The sequence below is a fragment of the Athene noctua genome, chromosome 12, assembly GCF_965140245.1.
Source record: "Athene noctua chromosome 12, bAthNoc1.hap1.1, whole genome shotgun sequence".
NCBI lineage: Eukaryota > Metazoa > Chordata > Aves > Strigiformes > Strigidae > Athene > Athene noctua.
Window position 1 is genome coordinate 24,589,345 of NC_134048.1, and position 23,734 is coordinate 24,613,078.

General features: G+C 45.2%; 1 protein-coding gene across 1 annotated transcript; it reads left to right on the top strand.

Moving 5' to 3' along the window:
* The first annotated feature begins 11,043 nt into the window (after positions 1-11,043).
* On the top strand, positions 11,044-14,027 carry EGR1 (early growth response 1). The gene is made up of 2 exons (XM_074916274.1): positions 11,044-11,439; positions 11,736-14,027. The coding sequence occupies exons 1-2, from the start codon at positions 11,205-11,207 to the stop codon at positions 13,031-13,033; spliced, it is 1,533 nt and encodes a 510-aa protein (XP_074772375.1). The 5' UTR covers positions 11,044-11,204; the 3' UTR covers positions 13,034-14,027.
* The last annotated feature ends 9,707 nt before the right edge of the window (positions 14,028-23,734 follow it).

The window sequence follows — 23,734 nt, forward strand, 5'->3', positions numbered from 1 at the left end:
ATCAAATTATAGTTCTTACTCAGAATTTAACTGCCAGACATAGTGATAGGTCATGAACTCTCATTAAAAACATATAAGTGAGAGGAAGAAAGATATTTGGTAATTATGTGCTTTTTAAAAATCTCTTTGACTCAAAGTACTATCTAGCACTGTATTCTTAAAGGAATAGAATATTCTATAGTAGAATAGAAATTTGGGAAAACTCACCACCTTATTTACTCCATATACCAGTTCATCAAATACAGGATGAACAGTGATAACATCCATGAAGAAACCAGGACAACTGGGAATGTTTCTGAACAATATAGTCTTAAATAATCTGTTCTTCCTACTCAAGAAATCCATAAAATGTGTATTCTTATTGATCTTAATTTAAACTTCCATTAATCTCTCATACTGACTTATTTAAAATGGTATTTATACATCCTGACCAGCTCCAGCAAAATAAAAACCATATTTGTTTTGGAAAGAGAAGGGGGGGGGGGAAAAAAAAAAATCAGCTATTTTTAGTAATTGAAAGCGACTCTTCTCTAAGTGACAGCATTAATCTATTAGGAAATACATCCAGGAAATTTAAACAGATTAAAAAAATATTCTGCTTCTTCACTTTTTAGATATTACAAAAAAGACATAGTACTCCAGTATGGTTAAGACAATTATGAGCTGGGTTAGTGTGCTCCTTGGAGTGTCCCTGAATGCCCACGCACAGTTCAGGTGAGTTAAGCAGCCCAGGGACTGTTCTCTCTAACAGTCTGGACAAATCCTTGTTTTCCTTTAGAGGGAGAACAGAGGCTGGAAGTGGAAGGACCATGGATACCTACCAAGTGTCATGCCACTTGCTCTCCAGAGAGAAGAGGAACCTTGGCCTACTTTATTTGACAGAGTGACTGTGGCTACTGTGGTCATGCAAGGCATGGTGTCCTGCAGTTTTCTGCTGTCCTTTGTCACCACACACCAAGTAGGTTCAAGATCTGACTTTGAATTTTTCATGTGCTTTGACTATGTTTAGTCAAGTAAAATATATATATAATGATATACTGTGGGGAATGTATGTGTGTGCATGATTACACCTACAACACTTGAGCATGTGCTAGCATGAGATAGGAAGCTGACTAATGGAAAAGATACCTATGTGCAAGTACAAGCAAGAGACCATTTTCAAACACAGGTGCATGTGGGAGGCTACTGTGTCTGTGGTGGGGGAGGCATTGCTGTTGTGAAGTAGAAGCCGATTAATTCCCTCTGCAGGAGGAGGTAGAATCTCCCTTCAGTAGTATGATTTGGTTATCAGCCAATGTCTTCCAAGAAGAAACTCCCACCTCCTGAATCTTATTACAGGCTGGAGAGAATATGAGGTAGATTGCTGTAGTAACAATCATTTTTTCAAGCTACTTCTTATCCAGCACTGCAGTGATAGTGGAAAAAAAAAAAAACAACAAACCCCATGGGGTTTGAGAATCATAAGACAAATTATCAGAACAATATAGCAAGGATGGTGGCTTAACAGCCTGAGTACACAGCGGAGGATTGTTTTTGTTCTGTTAGTGAACCATCATCACAAAAGGGAGAGTATTCTGCATAGATATTCCAGGTTAAGCAGAAAACCATTATAGTTAAAGAGCTCATAGGTATTTCCATGACTAATTCCTAGTGTTTTGCTGTCTAACTCCCAAACCTTCTGCTGTCAGGCTGGTTAGCCTCTGTGTTCTTGTGTTATCTTGTAAATAAACACAACTTATAGCACTGTTTGTGCTACAGAAAGTAGGAAACATAATTTTAAAGTGCATTGTCAAATCACTAAATTTGCCAACTGGAGTACTGAAGCCCGTGGAAGAACAAGATTAGGCATGCTCTTCTTTTGTTGTCCCTTTCACTTCAGGCTACAAATTTTTATTGGCCATGTGCTGCCATTTCCCAGAGACACTTGCCTTAGTGCAAAACAGAAACAGTCCACAGTAGCATTTAGTTAAAACCACCAAGTAAAGTAGAGTCTTACGTTAGTTAAGTCCCTCTTAAGAAATGCAAGTAGTGAGGTCTTCTGTTTCACAGCTTTGTGTTTTGACTGATTCACAGTACTTCAATATTCCATGACACACAGTAATTGTCCTCATGCAACTCCCCTTTGCCTTTCTGTTGTGTTATTTAAAAATAAATGCTGCAAAATTGCCTCATGCAGGCTGTAATTTAGACAAGCACTCAAATACATACTTCAGTTTGAGCATGTAAATCGGTATATTATTAGCCCATGCCCTGAAGATGTCAGAATAAAAAAACCCCACAGCATTGACTAATCTTATACCTAAAATCACACACATCCCAGGATTCTGCTGTATTGGGATCCCACTTTCCAAATGTGACAACAGAAGGCAGGATTTTTGAAAGAACATTTAATTAGGTAGTCTTATAACAGTGCTTGCTTATGTAACAATGTAGATAGGATAGGATTAAACTCATCTACCTTTGCACAGATGCAATCTAGGCATATAATCTGAACTGTTCATCAGGGCCTTGCTCACACTGACAGATAGGGGTCACTGGGGGTCAAGTTCAGCCCACTGGCAGTGGGGGGAGCCTGTACCTCGTAGCACATCAAACTGTTTCTTGCTCAGCTATTCATAAAGTTGCTAAAAGTTCAGTCATAACCAGCTGGCAAAATAATTACATTTTCACCTTTGCTGCTAACAGCTCAATTTATGAATAAGTAAGGCCATGTTTTCTTGTCTAATAAGTCTGTGAAATATTTTTCCTATTTTTTTCATGCCAAGCCATTTTTAGTAGATGTTTAGACTATTATGTTTTGATTACAGTCTTAATAAGAAGGACCACCATTTTTCGCCATCTACCTACTAAAGAGATCTGTAAAGCTGTTTGACTGTAGCTCTTTTTGGAGGGTGGCCTTAGTTTACTGCTTGCTTTTAGTCATTTCCTATTTTCACTGAGCTTGTTAGCTTCACCTTAAGTCAGATGAAAGCAATGCCTGTTACAAATAACTCCTGGAAAGGACCCTTAAGTTGCCTTGTCTAGGTATCTTAACGGGGGGGGGGGGCAAAGGAATACAAACATTGTGAGGCAAATTTGCAAATGCAAAATACTTATTATTCCCTTCAAACTTTCTGCTGTGGTCTACTGCACTTGCTCCAAAAGCTGATTATTCAAAAGGAATTGTAAAACTCATCCTCGTTATTTCATTTATTTGTGCTAGACTGGTAACTAGAAGCCATTGAACACAAAAGACACTCTGTATATCTTAAAACAAAATATTCAGCTACTGACTGGAACTATTAATGTGAAGACACCAGTTGAGGGGGAAATGATGAAGGTGATTCTTAGGATGACCAGATTCCTACCCTACATGTTTATCACAAACTGTTACTACCCAACACTTTATTTTGTTGTCATTCATCAGTATAACAGTAACAGCAACTATATAACCACAAAGTGGTTTTCAGTGGTTGAAAGATGGTTTCTGCTCTGAGAAGCGTATATCTAAGAAATTACTAGCCGTGCGTAGTGACCACTGTGGCATTGTATTAATGATACTACTAAGAGGTCTGCAGAGAAAATAGCCTAGATTTTCAGCAACTTAAAACATCTTGAGAGAAAGTAATTTTTTTGTGCCTGAAGTTTCATAAAAGCTCATATAGTTGTGTTTCATTTATCCAAATCATAATACAAGTTCTACTTGTTTAAGTGTAAAGGCTTTAAGTTTAAAATAAGATTTTTCATAAACGAATATTTTATGGATTTGGAAATTAGTATGATTTAAGTAAATAAACTTTAACTAAAAAGTGAGATTCCCAAGTTTAAAAATAGTTCTGTTTACAAATAAAAGGGGCAATTTACCTTAATAATGCAGTGTTGACGTATCAAAGCAGCAAATTGTGAGGCTGAATAAATCACCTGAGTGAGCAAAATGCCTCGTGGCATTTTTTAAATAAGTTGCTTAGGAAAAAATATTTTCTTCCACTATTCACCTCCTACCTTTCTAGTATTTTTCATATAATTCTGCAGAGACAATAGAGGACAGCCTTATATATGGTGAATCGTCTGGCTTATCCATGGGAGACCAAATACCATTTGTCACAGGGCTAACAACGAACCAAGGTAAGCATTGTCTCTTAGCAACTGCAGCCAAATTATCTAAACTGAAGATGAGAGTTCACCAGAGCAGAGGTACTCTTAGGCACTAGGGGAAATGTTTGAATACTTCAAGTAGTGTATAGCAACTCTTTTTTGCAATGACACAACCTTTACAGGCTTTTGAAGTCTATTATTAAGTAATGCATCCCAAATGAATTTTTAAAGGGCTTTGTTTAAATTGGAGCATGAAAACCTGAGGGGAAAACCCTCAGCTGCCTTACATTTCTGGGGAAAATCGGTAATGTCACCTTTCTGCTCATCTATAAAACCCAAACAAGCAACCTGATTCTTACACAACCCATGCTCTATTTCATTTTTGTCGACAAAAGCTCCTGAAGTAATCACAGGGAAGAGTTCCCTCTCGTGGTTCGACAATACTGTTATGTGTGTAATGCATTTCAGGCCTCTTTATAGAACGGAGTCACGTACCGGAACAGATTAAGAATTTTGCAGCGAACACAGGGACGTCATCCCCAGTCATTAGAGCAAAGCCATACATTCAAAAAGTGCTGATAAAAATCTGTTTCTCACTCCTCATAGGACTGAAAAGGCTGCTTAAATTTAAGTATTTTTAAATTTTAAATAATGAGAGCATTTGTAACAGTTTCCTCTATGCCCTGTCTAAAAGTGATAGACTTTTATTGTAATGAATGCTACTGCACAGAAAGCAAGATTAATGATAAATAAATTTAAAATATCTAGAATGTTCTACAATACAATACATAAAAATGTCACAGCTTTTTAAATCAAGATGGTTTGCTTCTGGGGGCATGAGAGGGAAGAAACAACTCTACAGCATTTCTTTAAAAAGCTGGAATACCCCCTGTTTCTAACTCTTCAGGCTTACAGAATAATACAACACAATAAATAATGATAAAATTAGAGAATAATAAAACCTTTTAAAGGGATATCTATGTAAACTTGTTTTACAGTCTGGAATATTAAAAACAGTACCCGGGGAAGTAGAGGAGGGAATGGAATGAGGTAATTGGAGGTTTGGGATAAAGACAATGGAATGCATGTGTATTTGAATAACTAGCGAGACACTAGAGAAATGATGATTGCTGCTCTTATCATTACATATCCAGGCAAAACCAACATCTCTGACAGAAAATTACTAAATTTTGCCAAAAGCCAATGGACATTCCAGACACTAGGAAACTATGTTTGTGGTTAAAGTGAAAAGTGCATCTAATTAAGCCAAAATTTATATTAGAAAACTAGACAAGTTACAAAGATAGGAAAGTTGGTTTACTTTTCTTGCATTCAGAGATGAACTCTTATATCCAGTGCCAACAGTAACAGTGACCGCTTCACTTTTAGTAACAGTACAGGTTGGCAAGACCTGGAATTAGGTTGCAGTCATGAAAGCAGCAGTTGTGAAAAATAAGTGAGAGAGAAAGCTGTAATTGTGTGAAAACATATTTTGTAAAGGCACCATGATGTTTTTACTAGCACAACAACACAGAAAATCAGTTTGAATGAAAAAACAGTTATAAAAATTAAACATTGAAAGTTACATTGGAGATGAATATAAAATAGTTTGTATCAGCTTCTACTACGAAAGCAAGCAAAACAAAACCCAGGATGCATCTCAACTAGTTTTTAACCATCAAAAAGATTACATATGGATGCAGAAAAAATTATGCAGAATCTTTCTGTAGTCATCTGAGACACACATCTACAGAGATGGCTCCAGTTCATTCAGGGCAGGTATATAAATGTGACAGAGAGTATGAACTGGCTTCTGCAGGTCCTGCCTCCCTCCATTGACAATAGCGAGAAGCTCAAATACTGACTTACTCAAGATGTCTAATTTCCAGCCAGATAAACTCAGATCATGTGACACCCCCCCACACACTTTCTGTTCACCTTCTAGTAGAATAAATAAACAAGGTGGATTTTTTTCTTTTTTCCCCTCAGACAGGCACAAGATGAACCTGAAATTCCATAATAATAGAAGTGGCTAAGCACAGCTATCTACTGAACTGTAATTTTCTTCCCAATTTCAGTTCTGTATACCACTTTTAATGGAAATGTTCTTCCTGTATCTTAAGAATGCCAAGCTCACAAGTACCACTCATTCAGAAAGAGCAACATAGATACAAGAGCCGGATCCCAAAGTGTTCAGCCTACCAAAGAAAAGAATTGCTACAGGTTACTTGCTGTAGCATGACTGGTAACTGATGTGAATGATCTTGAATGCCTGTTGGATTAGTGTGGTACACAGTAAAGACTAGGGCAAGTTAACAATGGTATGCAAGGTCTACTACAGGCAACTATGTCAAACAAACAAAAAGGAATAAATTGTTCTTTAATCTCATACCTGTAGCAAATGGAAATTTGTGTAATTGTGGAAAGGTACAGCTCCGATCTGAACGTGGGGCTGTGCAGCCATGGAGGTGCTACGCATCATATTGCAGTGGGCATTTTGCTTGAGGTAGCTCTTGTAGACAGAAAGGTCACAGCTTATTTGGTCTCTCCATTAAGTCTGCATCTGGTATTATCACTGAGCCCAATTCAGGAGGATGCATGCTGCCAGTAGTTAAAACTACTAAAACGTGCAACTGGCTTGAGTTTGTTCGTTTTGAAGATAAATGTACTTCATAGGTGAAGGGCCTTGTTGTGCCAATGGGAGACAAGAAATTCACATGCAGAAGCTGGACTTCCATGGTTACTTAATCCTGATTACAGTTGGTATGAGCAAGCAGAAATCAGATGTATTCAGCAGTACGACTGGAGCGTCAAAAGTAGGAATCATTTCCTGCCACTGAAGAAAATAGTCTGTAAAATTTAAGGGGAAGGCAAAGTTTAGACAAAGAAAATTGAATGAAAATGAAAAATTATTACCAGATAGCAAAAAGGAATCAATGATATAAAAGGATAACTATGGTTAAAAGCTCATTCCACTTAAGAAATTAAATGAAATCACTATTAAGAATAACTATAAAAAGAGAAAAGAAGTTAAAAAAAAAAAAAAAAAGGCCTTCCAACACATTTCTGTTGGAAGAAAAAAATTATAACTAACTAGACAAACAGTGGCTGGTGAGTGACTTAGGAAGACATGTTTAAATACACCAATGCATAAGACATCCTAATCGTGGTATGGGTCCATCACTAGCTGAAGCTAATAAATTATGAATATAGTGCAGAAAAAGCATGAAAGCCCAATGAATACATTTGCTGTGAATTTTCAAAGAAGCAGGTTGAAGTTGTTTCTCAAAGCACGATGTTGTGCTTTCTAGACTATTAGGACAGCTATTATGAATAGGTATTTTTAAGCAAACTGTCACACACAACTTGCATGTGAGAATCTTAAAACAACTGGCTAATGTATATGCTGATATGATACATTCTAAAGCAAAAGAGAGAAAAAGTGTTTGAACAAATGTGTAGAAAAAAATGGAGCCTCTCAATAAATTTTGTTATTAATTTGGGAATAGTAATCTGTCAAAGTCACTGATGCCACTGCCACAGCAGTATTCATGTAAATATATCATTAATAATTTCTTGTTTAAGTGCAGAAACGATGCTGAAAAAAATTATCTATGAATTGGAAAAATAGAAAAGAACACTAGTATTACAACACCAAATTAAAAACAACAAAAAAAGAAGAAATCTAGTAGTGTAGATTTTTTGTACTGTTCTGTAAACTTGAAGCAGAGACTGGCATTTTCCAGTGACTTGAGATGGGTGCTTTATTTATGGAGCTAATACCCCATTCTCACTTCTCTTTCCCTCGCCTCATAGCATTCCTCACTCTGTGTCCTTGGAATAGCATTCCTCTCTCTGAAATGTGTTGAGAGGCAACAAGTACATTGGATGCTGATGGACTTTGAAGGAAACCCAGACTATCACACATGCTTATTCATTAGACAATCACAACTAAAATTATTAAACTTTCAGAAAGGATTCTGACTGATCCAGTGGCAAAGTCTTACACTTCTGTACCTTCACTAGGAGCATTAAGGGAACTGTTATAAATTTATTAAAATACTGCCATTTTGGAAAGATATTATTTTTAAAATACTGATCTATATTACCAAATTCTTTGGAAATTCAAATTATGCCACTTAAAAAACAAAACACAGATATTATCTTATTCTAATAGCTAGAGGCTCCACTTACTACAAAAGTTTTCATTCACGACTTCCAGCCTGACCACAACATCCCCCAGTCTTAACAAATGTCTGTCTTCAATGAACTAAACAGATTTTGGGTTTCAGTATTAAAAGTCTAATTCTTTTAATGTAGTTCCTACAGATCTAATGTTATATTCAGAAAAAGAAAACAGAACACGAGTTCAGAAAACTAGCAGACATTGTCTGTCCGAGTGTGTGAATGACAACAGGCAATTTCCTAGCTCAGTGTCCAGGTTTTAAATCATCTGCTGCCTCTCCAGTACTTCACTGAAGCCAGGAAGCCTCACCAGAATGGTGGCGGATGTGTTGCAAAACAGTGCAGCTCAAGCTAGTTACACTGCTCTGTCTGCAATTCTGAATTAGGTCTTTTGCTTTCTCTCATGTGAATTGTTAAATTAGAATTACATTGCTAAAAATTAAGCTAACTGAAAAGAAAGCAAGCAATAGATTTTTCCATCTCTTTGTGATTTCAGATTTGAAGAAAAAAAAAAAGCGCCTTTCTGACTTACGTACTTCAATTAAAAAAGGAGTATTGGCCCTAACATACAGGGTGTATGAGTGAAATTCTCTGGGAATCAGACACAAGTTGAAATAAATTTCCTTCTGGTCTTGAAAGAGAAGGGAAAAACAAGGGAAAGGACGATGCAATGGCTTCTGCCATGTTAGTAAGATGCTCAGGAGCCAAAATAAACTACAGTGTTTATAGAAAAAAAAAAAGAAGTTCTGCTACTCTGCCCTTTCTAGCAGGGCTTCAAACTGTGACATGCTGGTAGAAACCAAAGACGAGCTATAATTATTATGTACGGGACTTCTCGAGACCTGCAGCAGATATTTGAAATTGTTAAGAAAGGAAAAGCACCGAATCACATTTTCAAATCAGAGCTTTGGCCTAGTGCACTGAAAACCCGTACGATTTCTCTCCAGAGAGCAAGTACCAAAGAACGGATGCGCGTTAGCTGCCATTGAGTAACCCAGGCTGCAGAGAAGCCGGCGGTTTCTACATTTTTTCCCGGAGGCACCGTGTGGCTGAAACCCGTAACTGATTTTAGGATGGAAACGCATCAGTGCGGGAGGCCCTACGCGGTGTTACGGACAAGGCGCGGCCCTAAAAGCAGCGGCGGCCTTGGAGCGGTCCATGAAGGGCTCAACCGCCGTGACCGTACCGGCGGGCAGGCAGCGCCCGCCGCTGCTCGCAACTTGAACATAAACCCCGTGGCGGCAGAGCGCAGCGCCCGCCGCAGAGGGCACTGCTGGCACCCGACCTGCGCGGCCCGGCTCTGCGCCAGGATTGCCGCGGGGAAAGGCCGGCCGGCCGCGGAGCCTGCGGGCAGCGATGCGGGGCCGGGGGGACACCGGGAACGCCCGCGCCTCCCGGCTGCCTCTGCGGGGAAGGCAGCGCGCGGAGCCGCGGCGGCGAGGCGGTGCCCCCGGCTGGCTCCGCGCCGCAGCCGGGCAGGGGAGGCCGCGCAGCTGCGGGCGCGGCCGGACCGGAGCCGCCGAGGCCCCCGCGCGGGCGCGGCCGGTGCTCCCGGCACCGCCCAGGGGCCCCCGCGCGCTGCGGGGAAACCCTCGCGGCGGCCGCGCACGCGCACTACGGCCGCACTGCGTCGCCGGTGCCGCTTGGCGCGGCGTCAGGGGAGCCCCGCGCCGGCAGCGGGGCCGGGCGGCGGCCGCGTCGAGCGCCTATTTATAGCGCCGGAGGCTCCCCCCGGCCCGGGAGGGGCAACTCCCGCGGCCCCGCGCGCGGGGACTCGTGGCCCTCGGCTCCGTGCGGAGCTGGTGCTGGGGAGGCCAGGCCAGGCCCGGCCCGGCCGGAGCTGTGGCAGCGTCACGGGACAAGCCCAAGGGCGCGGGAGCGGGGTCCCGAGCGCTGTCACGTTCCCTCGCGCCGGGGCTGGGGCCGGCGCCGGGGCCGGCCGTGCGGTGCCCGGGGCTCTACTCTTACCAGCGCCCCCTCCTCCGCTGCGCCAGGGAGGCGCGCGGGGTCCGCCCCGGCCTGGCGCCGCGGGCAGCGCTCCTCGGCCGCGGGCGGAGCGGGGCGCTCCCGGAGGCCGCCGGAGTCCCGGAGATTCCCCTGTTCCGGCAGCGGGCAGCCCCCTCCCGGCGCGCGCCGCCAGCGCCTGGAAAACCCCCCGCGCCGGGGCTGCCGCGCGCGCAGCGCCGCGAGCCGGGGGCGGGGGTGAGCGGGGGCTCTGCGCGCGCTCCCCGAGACCCCTGCGCGCCCGCCCGCGCGGCTCCGCGCGCTCCCGAGGCCCGGGGGCGGGCGCGCGGCCCGGCAGCAACCTGGCGCTCGGGCTCCCCGCGCAGCCCCGCCCCCCACCGCCCCCCCACCCCCACGGCCGGAACCGCCATATAAGGAGCGGGGAGCCTCCGCCGGAACCGGGACTTATAAGGGTGTTTCCTAATATGGGAAGCGCGGCGGGGGCTTCCGGCGGCCGGGCCGGACCCGGCAGGGGCCGGGCCCCCCGCGCCCCGCGGCGCTGCCCGTGGCGGGGGACGGGCCCTGGCGGGCGCGGGGGTCCCAGCGCGGGGCGGGCGAGGCCCCCGCGGCCCGGCTTTCCCCGGTGCCAGGCGCTGACGCCAGGCGGGGTCCTCCGGCCGCATCCATATAAGGGCTTCCTGCTTTCCATATATGGCCATGTACGTCAGGGCTGGGGCGGGCCGCGGCCGGTGGGACCCGATATATAGAGGCGGCTCCGGGGCGGGCGGGGAGCCGAGCGCTTCCAGCGGGCAGAGCCGGGGGGAGCCGCGGGCGGGCGGGCGGGCGGGCGGGCGGGGAGCCGAGCGCTTCCAGCGGGCAGCGTCGGGGCGACCGCGGCGTGGGGCACGCAGCAGGCGACGGTCGCCTCGCCGCAGCCGGCCCGTCCGCCGGGCCCGCGGCGGCCGCGCCACCACCCGTCAGAGCCCGAGCCCGGCGCCCTCATGGCCGCGGCCAAAGCAGAGATGCAGCTCCTGCCCCCGCTGCAGATCGCCGACCCCTTCGGCGCCTTCCCGCACTCGCCCCCCGCCATGGACACTCACTATCCCAAACTGGAGGAGATGATGCTGCTCAGCGGCGGGGGCCCGCAGTTCCTTGCCCCCCCCGGGGCGCCCGAGAGCGCGGGCTTCAGCGCCGCCGGGGAGCCCGGGGAGCAGCACTTCGAGCACCTCGCGGCAGGTAAGCGCGCTGGCCTCCCCCGGGCGGGCGGGGGGTCCCGGTCCCGATCCTGCAGGGGCTCCGCGCCGCCGCGGCGCTCCCGTCCCGGCGGCTGCGCGGGGGGATTCTCCTGTGTGCGTCAGCGGCTCCGGGCTAGCTGCTGCTGGAGACCTGCCAGCGGCGCTGCAATATGTTACGCTCAATTATTAATTAACTAGAAGCAAGGATCTGGGGCTGCGCTGCGTGGGGATGGCTCGCAAAGCACGGGCAGCAGCTGCAGTGGCTGCTGGAAGTAATCGCTATTCTTCTCTTTTTAGACACTTTTCCCGAGATGTCCCTGAACAACGAGAAAACCCTGCCAGAGACCAGCTATCCCAACCAAACGACGCGACTGCCACCGATAACCTACACGGGGCGCTTCTCCCTAGAGCCGGCCCCCAACAGTAGCAACACCTTATGGCCAGAGCCCCTCTTCAGCCTCGTCAGTGGGCTGGTTGGCATGGCTAATGCACCCCCCACCTCTACACCTTCTTCATCATCACCATCCTCCTCCTCGCAGAGCCCCCCTCTGAGCTGTTCTGTACAAGCCAGCGAGAACAGTCCAATCTATTCAGCTGCACCAACTTTTCCCAATTCCAGTTCTGACATTTTCCCCGAACCGCAGACCCAGTCCTTTCCCAACCCCTCTGGAGCCCCCATCCAATATCCACCTCCAGCTTATCCGACTGCTAAGACCAACTTTCAGGTGCCAATGATCCCGGATTACCTGTTCCCTCAGCAGCAGGGTGAGCTCAGTCTTGTTCCAGCTGATCAGAAGCCCTTCCCAACCCTTGAGACGAGAGCACAGCAGCCTTCCCTCACACCGCTGTCCACTATTAAGGCATTTGCTACTCAGACTGGCTCCCAAGAGTTGAAGACCCTCAACACTAATTATCAGTCCCAGCTCATCAAGCCCAGCAGGATGAGGAAATACCCAAACCGTCCCAGCAAGACCCCTCCTCACGAGAGACCCTATGCCTGCCCCGTGGAGTCGTGTGACCGGAGGTTTTCACGGTCCGACGAGCTAACGCGGCATATCCGCATCCACACGGGACAGAAACCTTTCCAGTGCCGCATTTGCATGCGGAACTTCAGCAGGAGCGACCACTTGACTACACACATCCGCACGCACACAGGAGAGAAGCCATTTGCCTGTGATATTTGTGGCAGAAAGTTTGCCAGAAGTGATGAGAGGAAGAGACACACAAAAATCCACCTTAGGCAGAAGGACAAGAAGGTGGAAAAGGCAGCTCCAGTTTCAACTGCTTCCCCAGTTCCTGCCTACTCATCCTCTGTGACTACATCCTACCCTTCCTCCATTGCCACCACCTACCCCTCGCCAGTGCGCACAGTGTATTCCTCTCCTGCTCCTTCTTCCTACCCCTCCCCTGCGCACACCACATTCCCATCCCCTTCTATAGCAACCACTTACCCCTCTGGCACTGCCACTTTTCAGACCCAAGTGGCCACGTCCTTCTCATCTCCAGGGATCACCAACAATTTCAGCTCACAGGTGACCTCAGCACTTTCAGACATGACGTCAGCCTTTTCTCCAAGGACAATTGAGATTTGCTGAGATTACCTTCTGGAACAGGAGACTTCACCTTTTCCATTGGTATTACCAGACACGGAGTCTCCAATTACTCCCCCAACACCATACGTTGCAAGGCTATTTAACTTTTCTTTAAACTTCAGCTGCCTGAAACAACTGCCGTTTAAGTTTTCCACCTCTGTTGAATGACTTAATTTGCATGGACTGTGGATATAAGTTCAGTATAATTTTCCCCGTAAACAATAGTCTTTTATTAGGAAGAAAGGACTTTTGATTAAGTATGTAGCTGATGTAAATTGTACATGTGCCATGGTTTTGCTTTCCTTTAGGTACTATTGATGTGAAAAATCTTTGCATATCCATATTGTATTATTTGGAGTTTGCAGGGCCATATTTTGTAAATGTTAATTCTATTTCAGTGATAATGCTGTAATGAGTTTCAAACTTCTTTGGGAACAGCACTTACTGTATTTGAGCATGTTAGAATGATGCTATGTAAATATCACTCGATGAGACACTCACATGTGGCAGAGGTTTTGGTTTTAAAGTTACAAGTCTTGGTGCCTTTTTGTGAAGCCTTGCTGACGTCATGCATTTGTGTGAATGGATGCTTTGCATCTTGCCTTAAAGTGAAAGGGATGTTACTCAAAGAATGTAAGGGAAAGCAGGTTATAGGTGGGGAGGGGAGCACGAGAAAGCCCTGGGGGATGGAATGTAAGCAAAAAAAAAAATCACCCCCGCACCTCTCAAAGTCTATTTTTGTTACAAAAATGTAAATTTATATATATATATATATATTTGGGAGTTGGAATGTTGTAGTTACCTACTGAGTAGGCAGCAATTTTTGTATGTTATGAACATGCGGTTCATTATTTTGTGGTTTATTTTTACTCTGTAATTGTGTTTGTTAAAATGAAAGTGACTGTTTGGCTTCTAAACACATCGAATGCGCTTTCCTGCCAATGGGATATTTGGTGTACAATACCCTTCAGAAAATAATAAATAAAATATAAATTTATGCTGACTTCCACATTTTCCTTTAAGTTGCTACATCGGAAGATTGTGCTGCAGCATCCCTGACTCCTTCAGTGGCTGGGAAGTAATAAGTGCTGCTTGTCTTTCGGAGAAAGACTCTCTTAGAGAAAGGAGGGGAGACCAATCACTCTTAAGGCCAGGTGCTTGCAAAGGCAGGGATGGAGTGCATGCGTCCTTACATTAGGTGCATCACCTGCTCTTTGAAGTAGCTATGATTCCTGTTTTCTGGCTTCTCCAGAAGTATGTGAGCTAATGTTAGGCAGAAAAACAATTTTTTCCTAGTGCTGAAAATTAGGTTTGAAAATTAGAATCTCAACTGTGTGTTCACAGGTAGTCAGAAATCTTGCTGGATGGCAAGATAATAGAGTAGTTTCTAGTCTGGAAATGCAATAAGCTCAGTCCAAATAACTGGCTGATGGAAGGTAGCCCTGCTCATCTGAGGGGTGTCATAAGTTCCTCCTTGACACAACATAGGACATTTAAGTGTGTGGGGCTGGTAGCCTTTAGCACAGATGTTTCAGCATTTGTAGGAGGAAAGCACTTCCTGAGGTGGTGGTTTGAAATACAATTCAGGGGGTATGTGAGCTCTGCAGAGCAAACTCAGACGAGTTTGCATCCATGAGAACTGGTGGTGCAGGTGCAGAGGAGGGTGCTGGTGTCAGGCCTTTCAGGTGGGCTCTCTACAAATGGCAGAAATTCTAGCAGCTGAGCAGTTGGTAAATCCCAGTCTGTCATCTCTCAGGCAGTACTGTCCTCTGTGAGTTGGGGATGACTGTCCTTGGCAGGACAATCTGACCATCCCCTGATGCAACTTTGGACCATTCTCATGTGTCCTGTCCTGTCACTGGATACCAGGGAGAAGAGATCAGCACCCCCCCCTTTCTGCACTTCCCTTCCTCAGGAAGCTGTAGATGTTGCTGTCTTTTCAAGCTAGTCGCTGCTAACTCCTGGTCTAGCCTTCTGGAATTGTGATTGTGCTAAAAACTGACCAAGTGGGCTCTCAAGCAATGCCTGATGAGCCTGAGGGTGCCCCAGGTTCTCCAGAGCAGTTTGTACAGAAATGAGCTCTGACAGTAACTGCCATGCCCAGAGAAGAAGACAGGTGCTATCTGGTGTATTGTGTGCAAGGTAGGCCAAGTAAGGCAGTGTCGCAGGGCTATACAAGAATGAAAGCCAGGGCACCCTTTCTAACAGCAGGGCACATCTCTGACATCTGGGTAGCCGCCGCCATGCACAGGCCTGACCTGTGGGGGCAAGGCAGCTGTGTAAGGGAGATGCTGGGTTCTGCAAGGTGTCTCTAGCTCAAAGAAATGCTGGTCCTACTTGCCCTGTGCTTTCTCCACTTTGTGATGGTAGATCCTTTCAACTCATGGAGGACTGTAGAAATCTACCCTAACCCTCTCGCCTCCTCCCTGTTCACCTCCTTAGGCCTTGTCTTGAGGGTGCTGCAGTGTCCCTTTAGATGGAAGAATTCTGGTCCCGGGCAGTCCACAGGTAGCAGTGTCCACCTGCAGGGATGTTCAGGGGCACTGAACCAGGTGCATGGAGTTACTGTTGCCCCCCTGTTAAGCCGGACTCAAAAAGCAGTACAGCTGAGTAGTGCAAGCCAGCAGTGTTCTGAGGGGAGGGCTCAGTACCTGTGCACCGCAGCTTGTCTGTTACAGCCTGCGAGCCTGTAAGTGACCCCTTCCGTCCAGTTGGGAGTGTCACTTGTCTGAATTGCATCTCATTGCAGGAAGCTCCCCAGTACCATGGAGCCTCTGGTTTGGAAAAAATAAAAATTGCTAAAAACTGCTGACATATGCCCACTAGGGCCACTTCCTTGCTGATACCCTTTGGTGTAACTTCCTAGAAAGCTTAGAAATAATTTAACCTTTGGCATTTGGTCTAAATTGCAGCAACTTGTGCTTTGCATTTGCCATCCCCGTTTATAACATAAAGGAAACAAAACGCAGGGGGTCTCTTGCTCCCACTCTTCTCCTGGCCTTCATCCTGTCCAATGAAAGACTTTTTCAGGGTTGAAAAAACTTTGACTGTACATTTCCTGCAAGGTCTTTTTGTTTTCTGTCTGTCTGAAGAAGACAAGATTTCTGATGGTGACAAAGTTTGCCCCTGGTCTAACTGGGGGGCAGGCCGGCGCCAAGGAGGCTGTTCCCGGGGGGCAGCAAGGCGTCGCCCCTGGCCAGGGAATCCCCTCGCCCTCCCTGCGGGTGAGGGCTCGGAGCGGCGCAGGAACTGCGGGGCGGGGCGGCGCGTGCCAGCGTCGGCCTCTCGCCTTCCCCGTCGCTGCCAGAAAATCCCGCAGCCCGCGGCCGGGCTCCCGCCTCCCGGTTCGGACCTGGCGGCTCGCGGGGGCACCACGGGGCCGCGCGGCTCCGTGCCAGCGCCGTGCGCGCGCCGGCGGGCGGGGCCCCGTCACGCGGCCGCGGGGCGGCCAAGGCCAAGCGGAAGCGGCGCTCCCGCGGCGGCCGGAACCGCGCGACCTTATTTGGCGCTTCCTCCGCGCCTTTTATGGCACTTCCGAGGCCCAAAAAAGGCGTTTCCTGCCCGCGCGTTCCCGGGGCTGCCGCGGAGCCGCTGGGAGCCCGCCGCCGAGCCGGCCCCTGCGCTCCGCGGGGCGCTCTGGCCCCGCACAGGACCCCGGGCTGCCGGCTCTGGGCGGGGGAGGCGGCCGCGCCGCGCCGGGCCGAGCGGCGGGCCCGGGGCCTGTCGGACGCTGCCCGCAGCGCGGCCTCGGGCAGTTGCGGCTGTGCGCTGCCGCCCCGGGCGCTGCGGGAGGTCAGGGACGGGTTTCCACCGTCTCCTCGCTACTGGCCGCCGTTGAGGCTCCTTTAATAGGGACGGAGTCGCGCTGCCTACGCGGCTCCGAGATAGGTCGGATGCGGTTTAAGCTGGGGAGCACGGAGGAGGCCGGTGCCCATGTCCACCGAGGCTTTTCCTCTGTAGAGCATTTTCGTAAGTTGCTGTTGATGTGGGGAAGTGTGGACAATCCTCGCCTAGGTGCCTGTTTTGTGCTTTAATTACACTAGAAAATCCGATTCTTCATTTTTCTTTCCCCTTAGAAAAAAGGAGATAAAAATTAGCTCGGGCATAGTTAAAGAGCCCAGTATCCCCTGTGATGTCCTGTGTGGCCTGTTGCACTGTGTCCTGTTGTATTCTGGAAATGCTACTGGAGAATCTGTGTAAAACTGTTAAAATGTAACTGTTAAAGCTGTTTCCGTTGCGACTGTGAATTGCTTTTACCAAGTAAGTCATGGGCCCTGGCTGACTGAAGAGATGACACTTGCCTAGGAGAATAGAGAGCTGTAGGCAGAGACTTTGGAGTGAAGAGATATGTGATCATGGGCCTTTTTCACCTCTGGGGCTTTCACTGGTACATGTCTGCACCACATGGAGGGATTTTGTGCATCAGAGCAAGACCTCAAGTAACCCCAAGAAAAATAACTTTGTAGACTCGAAACTGGTAGTTGAGGACTGAAGGTGATCTGATCTGCAGCAGAGGCTCTTCACAAGGTTGTCCCCAAGCACACCCTCACCGTTGTTGAGTTTGAGTAAAGCTGGGTGTAGTAGTTGGAAGGCCGGCTCATGAAGAATGTCTTTGGGACCTTCTAAAGCAAGCTGTTAAGGGCTAGGGTATTTGTTGACTCTTTGGTAAAAGTGGCTGTTCCTTTCAAAATTTGGCTATTTGTGGCCCAATAGCCTTTAGCATTCTCAAGAGGTATGAGTGGAGACAACATATTTATGAAAAGGGCTTGGCTGTGTGATTCTTGAGCTAAACATTCCATGTTTTTACCTGTGTACATTCTCTGAATGTAGTTCTAGTAAGCACTAGTTAGACCTAGAAGGAAGGTTACATGTTTTAAAGTGCATTGAGACTCTAGGGTGAAATATGAGCTATTGCTAAAGAATAAGAATTCTTAAATACTTAAGTTTCTGCAGTAGTCAAAGTGACTTTGTTTTTAAAATTCAACTTTGACTGATAGCCTTGAATGATTTATAGGCTAGACTTGATGAATGAAACTCTCCTCTTAAATAACAGAGGCTGATGCTTATACATAGTGTCTATCACTTTGCAGGCTTTAATTTCAGATAATTCTTTGGTGCTGCTGTAAGGAAAATGATGGGTGGTTTGACAGAAGTATTTTCAAACGTACATTTCACTTAACTACAAAAGCATGCTTCTTGAACTTTTTTTTTTTTTTTTTAAATGAGCATAGTGGCATAGCTTTTTGCTTTGTGAGCTTTTCATACTACCTTTTTGTATCTGCAAACACAAATGATGATACACAATGACACCACCAGTAAAAATATCAATAGCTAAAAGTTCTATCCAGCATCCTCTGTAAGGGTGACCTGAGTAATACGACCTGACTTCTGTTATCCTGACTGCTGTGAGAGTGGGCTTCCCCTGTAACAGTATAACTGTTGATCACAAATAGACTTGCAAATATCAGAGTTGGAGGGACAGGGAGGCAGAAGTTTGATTTGATGTTTAAAAAGTGGTGAATGCCTTCAGCATCTTGCAAAGATGCAGTTAAAAATTTTAAGCAGATTGAGCATTACTTGTTAGCTGGTGGTGGCTATTGTTCGATCTGACAAGTTTAACTGGGGATGGCTTTAGAGGCTCTTGAAAACATGTTGCATAATGAACATGTAAAATGTGTTCATCCCAATTGCTGCACTCCTTTGCACAGCTCTGGATAGTCGTCAGGTTATCTACCTGAATGTGCCCAGCTGTGTACTAAGTCACTGAGCTGCCTGGTGCATTCTGACACATGGCATTCTATGGGCTGAGAGTGTGAACTGGAACTGTTCTTCCTGGTTTGCATATACAGCAATTCTAGTCATGGCAGTCTTGGGGAACCCTCAAAATAAGGTAAACACACCTTAGTAAAACCCAAACATCAGTCAAAGAAGTGTGATTAAGTCTTGGAAAAAGATAACTCTGGAGTAAATGAGTTTAGTTTTACCACTTTTAATAGTTTTGACCATGTTTGTCTTTGGAATACTTGAAAGAACACTGGAGCATAAGGAAATGGACAAACTCAATGAGTAAATCCTATTGCAAATTTCCTGGAACAAAATGTCAACGGTGGTTCTTAGAATACTGTCTAAAAGGTTTCTTCCTAATTAGCTGGAGAACTGGACTTGGACATATCTTTACATGTCGTTGGAAATCTGACACAAAGTTGAAGGAAATCTATACCAGCAGCATTTTGATCTTAAGGTACTTGTGATTAAAGGCCTTGGCCGTGATTCTTAACTGCTATTTGTGTAAATAAGCTTGAGAATGATAAGAAACTCCATTCAAATGAACTAGAAGGCAGCTGTGAGGCACTGAACTTAATGGCAGAAGCTGTCCACACATCTCATGTTTCTGCTCAAGGAGGAGAGCCTCTTGTGGACAAAACGAGGCCACTTGAGGTGTCCTAACTCTGGTTGTCATATGCCAGACATCTTTGGGGTCGTAAAGTGAACACATGATGATCTTTTTTAAAAAGCACGAGTACATTAAAATACAGTAGTTAATAAGCAAGGAAACATAGATGACAATTGTTAAAGGAACTGTCATACTCAATCAAAAGAAGTTCAGTCTCTGGTCCATTGTCTGACTTAGCTCTGGAATATTATTCTGGTGATTGTGACCTGTGACTGATAAATTAATGAGCTAGAGCCCATGCCTTTGCACATTTCATCTAACTTTGTCTAAGTGATTTATTAAGCTATACAAAGTTTTAGCATTCACAATATCTGACAGAAAAGTGAACTTTAGCATATTCAGGTGCTGCATGAAGAGAGAGAGGCGTATGCGTGTTTAAACTCGCTACTTCATAACTTCATTTGATGCCTCTTAAGACTTCTGTTATAGAAGATGGGGAATAATATCACTTCCACAATAGCTATAGAACTCTGTCACTCCTTTCCCAGTTTGCTGTCTTTCTGGTTGAAGAAGCAGAGTCTGCTTTGTACAGCAGGTGATCTGTTTCTCATATAATCCTTTTATGTAACTGATCATACTGCTGTCTCGTTTCTGACAGGTAGAGGCCTGCACTATACACCGTATTCAAGATGGAGGAATGATGTGGGTTAATTGTGATGTAAATGTTTTTCCCCCTCCTGTGTTTTCTTTTTCGAGTGTTCTAAAACCTTCTATCTTGCTTTTGAGCAATGAGCCTTTCAACCTATTAATTTTCAAGATCTTTGTTGGATCATAACAGTTCTCTCGGACACCATAATATAATGTGTAATGTTCAAACTTTGAATCCCCATCTCCTCTGCCTGTTTGTGTTTGGGGTTTTTTTTCATTATTAATATTGAAATTAATCTGCAGCTTTACCGTCTGTTCCCAAAATATTGTTAGCCCCTGCAGCAACTCTATAGGGGCATTTTTTTTAACTACACAGGAGGACATTGTTAGAAATCTGTCACCTCACCTGACTTTTCAAAATCCTTTGTGTTGTGGTAAGGCATTAGCTGTCTTTTTCTACCTGCCAAGCCACAGAAATGTGGCGCTCAGAACACAGCTAACCCTTGCAGGAGGTTAAAACCTTTGCGGGAACAAAAGAACAGACACCAATATGATAGTTGCTACTTGTTCAACTTATTAGCTGCGCAATTGCCTTATATATGCTCCTTGAAGGGATCCACCTTAAGCATGGCTGTGTTTTGGTAACATTCTTCTTTGGCATGTTTGATTGGTTCCCTATTCTTCCTGTACATCGCGAGGTCTTCTGAGCGCCTCTCCCTACACCTTTCTAAGTGTGGTTTCCTAGGGCTAGGCAGAGATCTCTTCATGAGTCTACTTGCAATTTTTTCCCAACTATGAACTGACTGTTTATTCCAGTTCTTTCAGCCTATTCATGAGGTGAGTTGCTTCTCTGGGGGAGAATCTGTTCCTGGTGTCCTACACAACACAGATTAAGAACCTTTGGCAAGGGTCTGCACTGAACAGTTTCAGGAAATCCAAATACAGTAGATGTCCACATGCTCACTGATTATTCCAAATAATTCTAAAGGATTTGTCAGGCCTGAATTTATTTTACAAAAGCTATGTTGATGTTCTATCTACATTTACTAGTTATTTATGTGCCCACTAATTCTTTTAGCTAACTTCTACTAGTATGCTTCTGCTAGCATGCCTGGAATGGACATAGGATTTATAAGACTGAAGCTTTCTGAAACCTTTTTAAAAATTCATGTTATGTATGGTACCATCCAGTCCCCTGGTAACTAGGTAGAACACCATAGTTACTATATTTATTTCATCCTCCAAGTTGAGCATTTGAAGGGATAACATATAGTTTATTGACTTGTTATTAATTTTGATATTTTAATCCGTTCTGTCATCTATCTACAGACACTTCAGTTTAAAATATTCTGTAATGCAACTCCTATAAAGGAAGCTTTTGGCACAGGAACTTTTGCAAGTTTATCTAAAACAATATGGGTGCAAAAATCACTTTTGGTGCACTCTTTACATTTTGATCATCAGTTGGCCTTATGAACTCTGATAGTCTCACAGTCCCCAATATGGCTGAGAGAGGAGTCATCGGTTCACTTCCTGTCTGCAAGTTCTTTTCCCCAAGCCTTATTTCTGGCCTGCCCTGTTGTGTTTTAATATGACAGTTTGTGACCATGTCTATTTTCTGCATTTCAGCATAACTTCCACTTTTTGAGGGATGTTGTCCTTCCCCTTCATAACAATAAAGTGTGATTGCTGATATGATATCTTTAAATAGTTTTCCTGTTACTAGAAAATATTTTTACTTTTCTAGCTGCACCACTACTTTCTCTTTATTTAAAAAGAAAGAAGTTTAACTCCCTTTTGGAAACTATGCCCCATTGTAGTAGATATCTGGATTTTGTTGCTCTTGCAAGGTTATCAAACTGTTCTTATGTTTGTTGAATGTTGTTCTAAGCTTTACTTAGGAAAACACAAAGGTTGGCGTTTATCGCCCCAAACTGTGTGCTTGTTAATGCGTGTTGGCTTTTCTGTGATACTTAGGTTAAACTCTCTTGTGCCTTTTAAAAAAATTTACTTTATCGTAAATGTAAGCATCCTGACTGCATGTGGCTTATGTTGAAGGGCATGCCTCCTGTGTAGGGTCCTTCTAATTTTAAAGATTCCTGTAGTTCCTAGCGAGTTTGAATCCCTCTTTCTTGCACCATGCACAGTTACTCTGCATTTCCAGTTCTCTGTTTGTAGTAAGAGCATAACCCCCCCCACCCCAAACAAAACCAACTGACCGACCAACCAACCTGTCAGGGAGGCCTGAGCCAAAGTAAGAAATTGAAGACTAAGGTCTTGCTGACAGGTTTTTATGTTTGTTTTAACAGACTAACCTCTCTTTCCAGAAGCTCTCCTTTTTGTCCTAGCATTTCCAAAGAGTCTGCCCAAACTCCTCCTCAGCATCTATTTTCTGCTGACGAGTCATAACCTTAGGTAGTCATATTGCTGATAATCACATTGCATTTCACTACAGCCTACCTCGTGTCTCCCTTATGATAGCATCCCTGCCCTCAGGTGGTATCCTCAGTGACAAAGCCTTTGCTTCCTGAGGAGGATCTGCTGCAGAATCATTACCTGTCACTAGACTTGCACTTTCTTTCCACAGAACTTTCTTCCTTTTTCACAGGACAGGTGTTACCAGCTTAAGCTGCTGTCACCAAAGGGGTTGTTGAACAGTCTGCTGGAGTTCCTTGGCCTCAAGGTCCAGACTTTTTCATGAGGATGCTGCACTGCCTATGTCCTGTGCTCCTGGGGCTGCTAGTTCAACAGCTGTTGAATGGATTTAGAATCGATTTGATTGATGTGATGGAGGTGATACTGGGAGTCATAATAACCATTTATTTCCCCATTGCACAGGCATCTGTTTTGCATCAAAGTTATTTAGGTGATCAAGCTATGATAATGGAAGCTTGTCAGCACAGCTAAGGTTTTGCCCATCATCATTGAAGATGATGGATGGTTTTATAAAATATATATAAAAATAATAAAAACTTCAGGTTTTTTTTTTTTAAACAGAAATCAGCTCCAAAAGAGAACAAAACTGGCTCTACCCAGAATGAGTAAAGTAATCTAGAAGATATATTCAAAACTGAATGCCTCCTCGAATTAGCAAAGCTACAGATTTTGCCATTTTGCTATTTTGTTCTTGATCTACCAGAGGATGTTCTTTTGCTTAAACAGAATTTGACAAGATGTAAATGCATATAGGTTCCATTAGAAATATCAAGCCACACAGTATTCTTGCAAGTTGGATTTTGTAAGCTCTTCTGCCTGAAGGAGACAAATACTTAGAAGCAGGGATCATGCTTCCTTTTCTGAAGCAGGATGCTGTACAGTAAGAAAGGTCTTCCAGAGGTTTTCTTAGGCCTGCTTTTTATGCCTTTTCTAGTAGGGGCTATTGAGATTGTAAGAGAGGAGAAGGTAAGTCACTCTAACGCGTGTCATCTGTTCACGGACTTGAAAGGCTGGCTGCCTGACTGCAGTGACTGGCAGGGCAGGAGGTGACAGGGATTTTGCACTTTTCCTCTAGAGTGGTGGTAGCTTACGACTGTCTGTGAGGGCACGCATAGCCAAGTAGTGGTAGATAAAAGAATGATGCTCAAAGTTCTTTTGTGCAGGCTTTAGAGATTTCTGGTAAATAACTAAGAGTGGCTTGTGTCATACTTGTGTAACAAAGATGT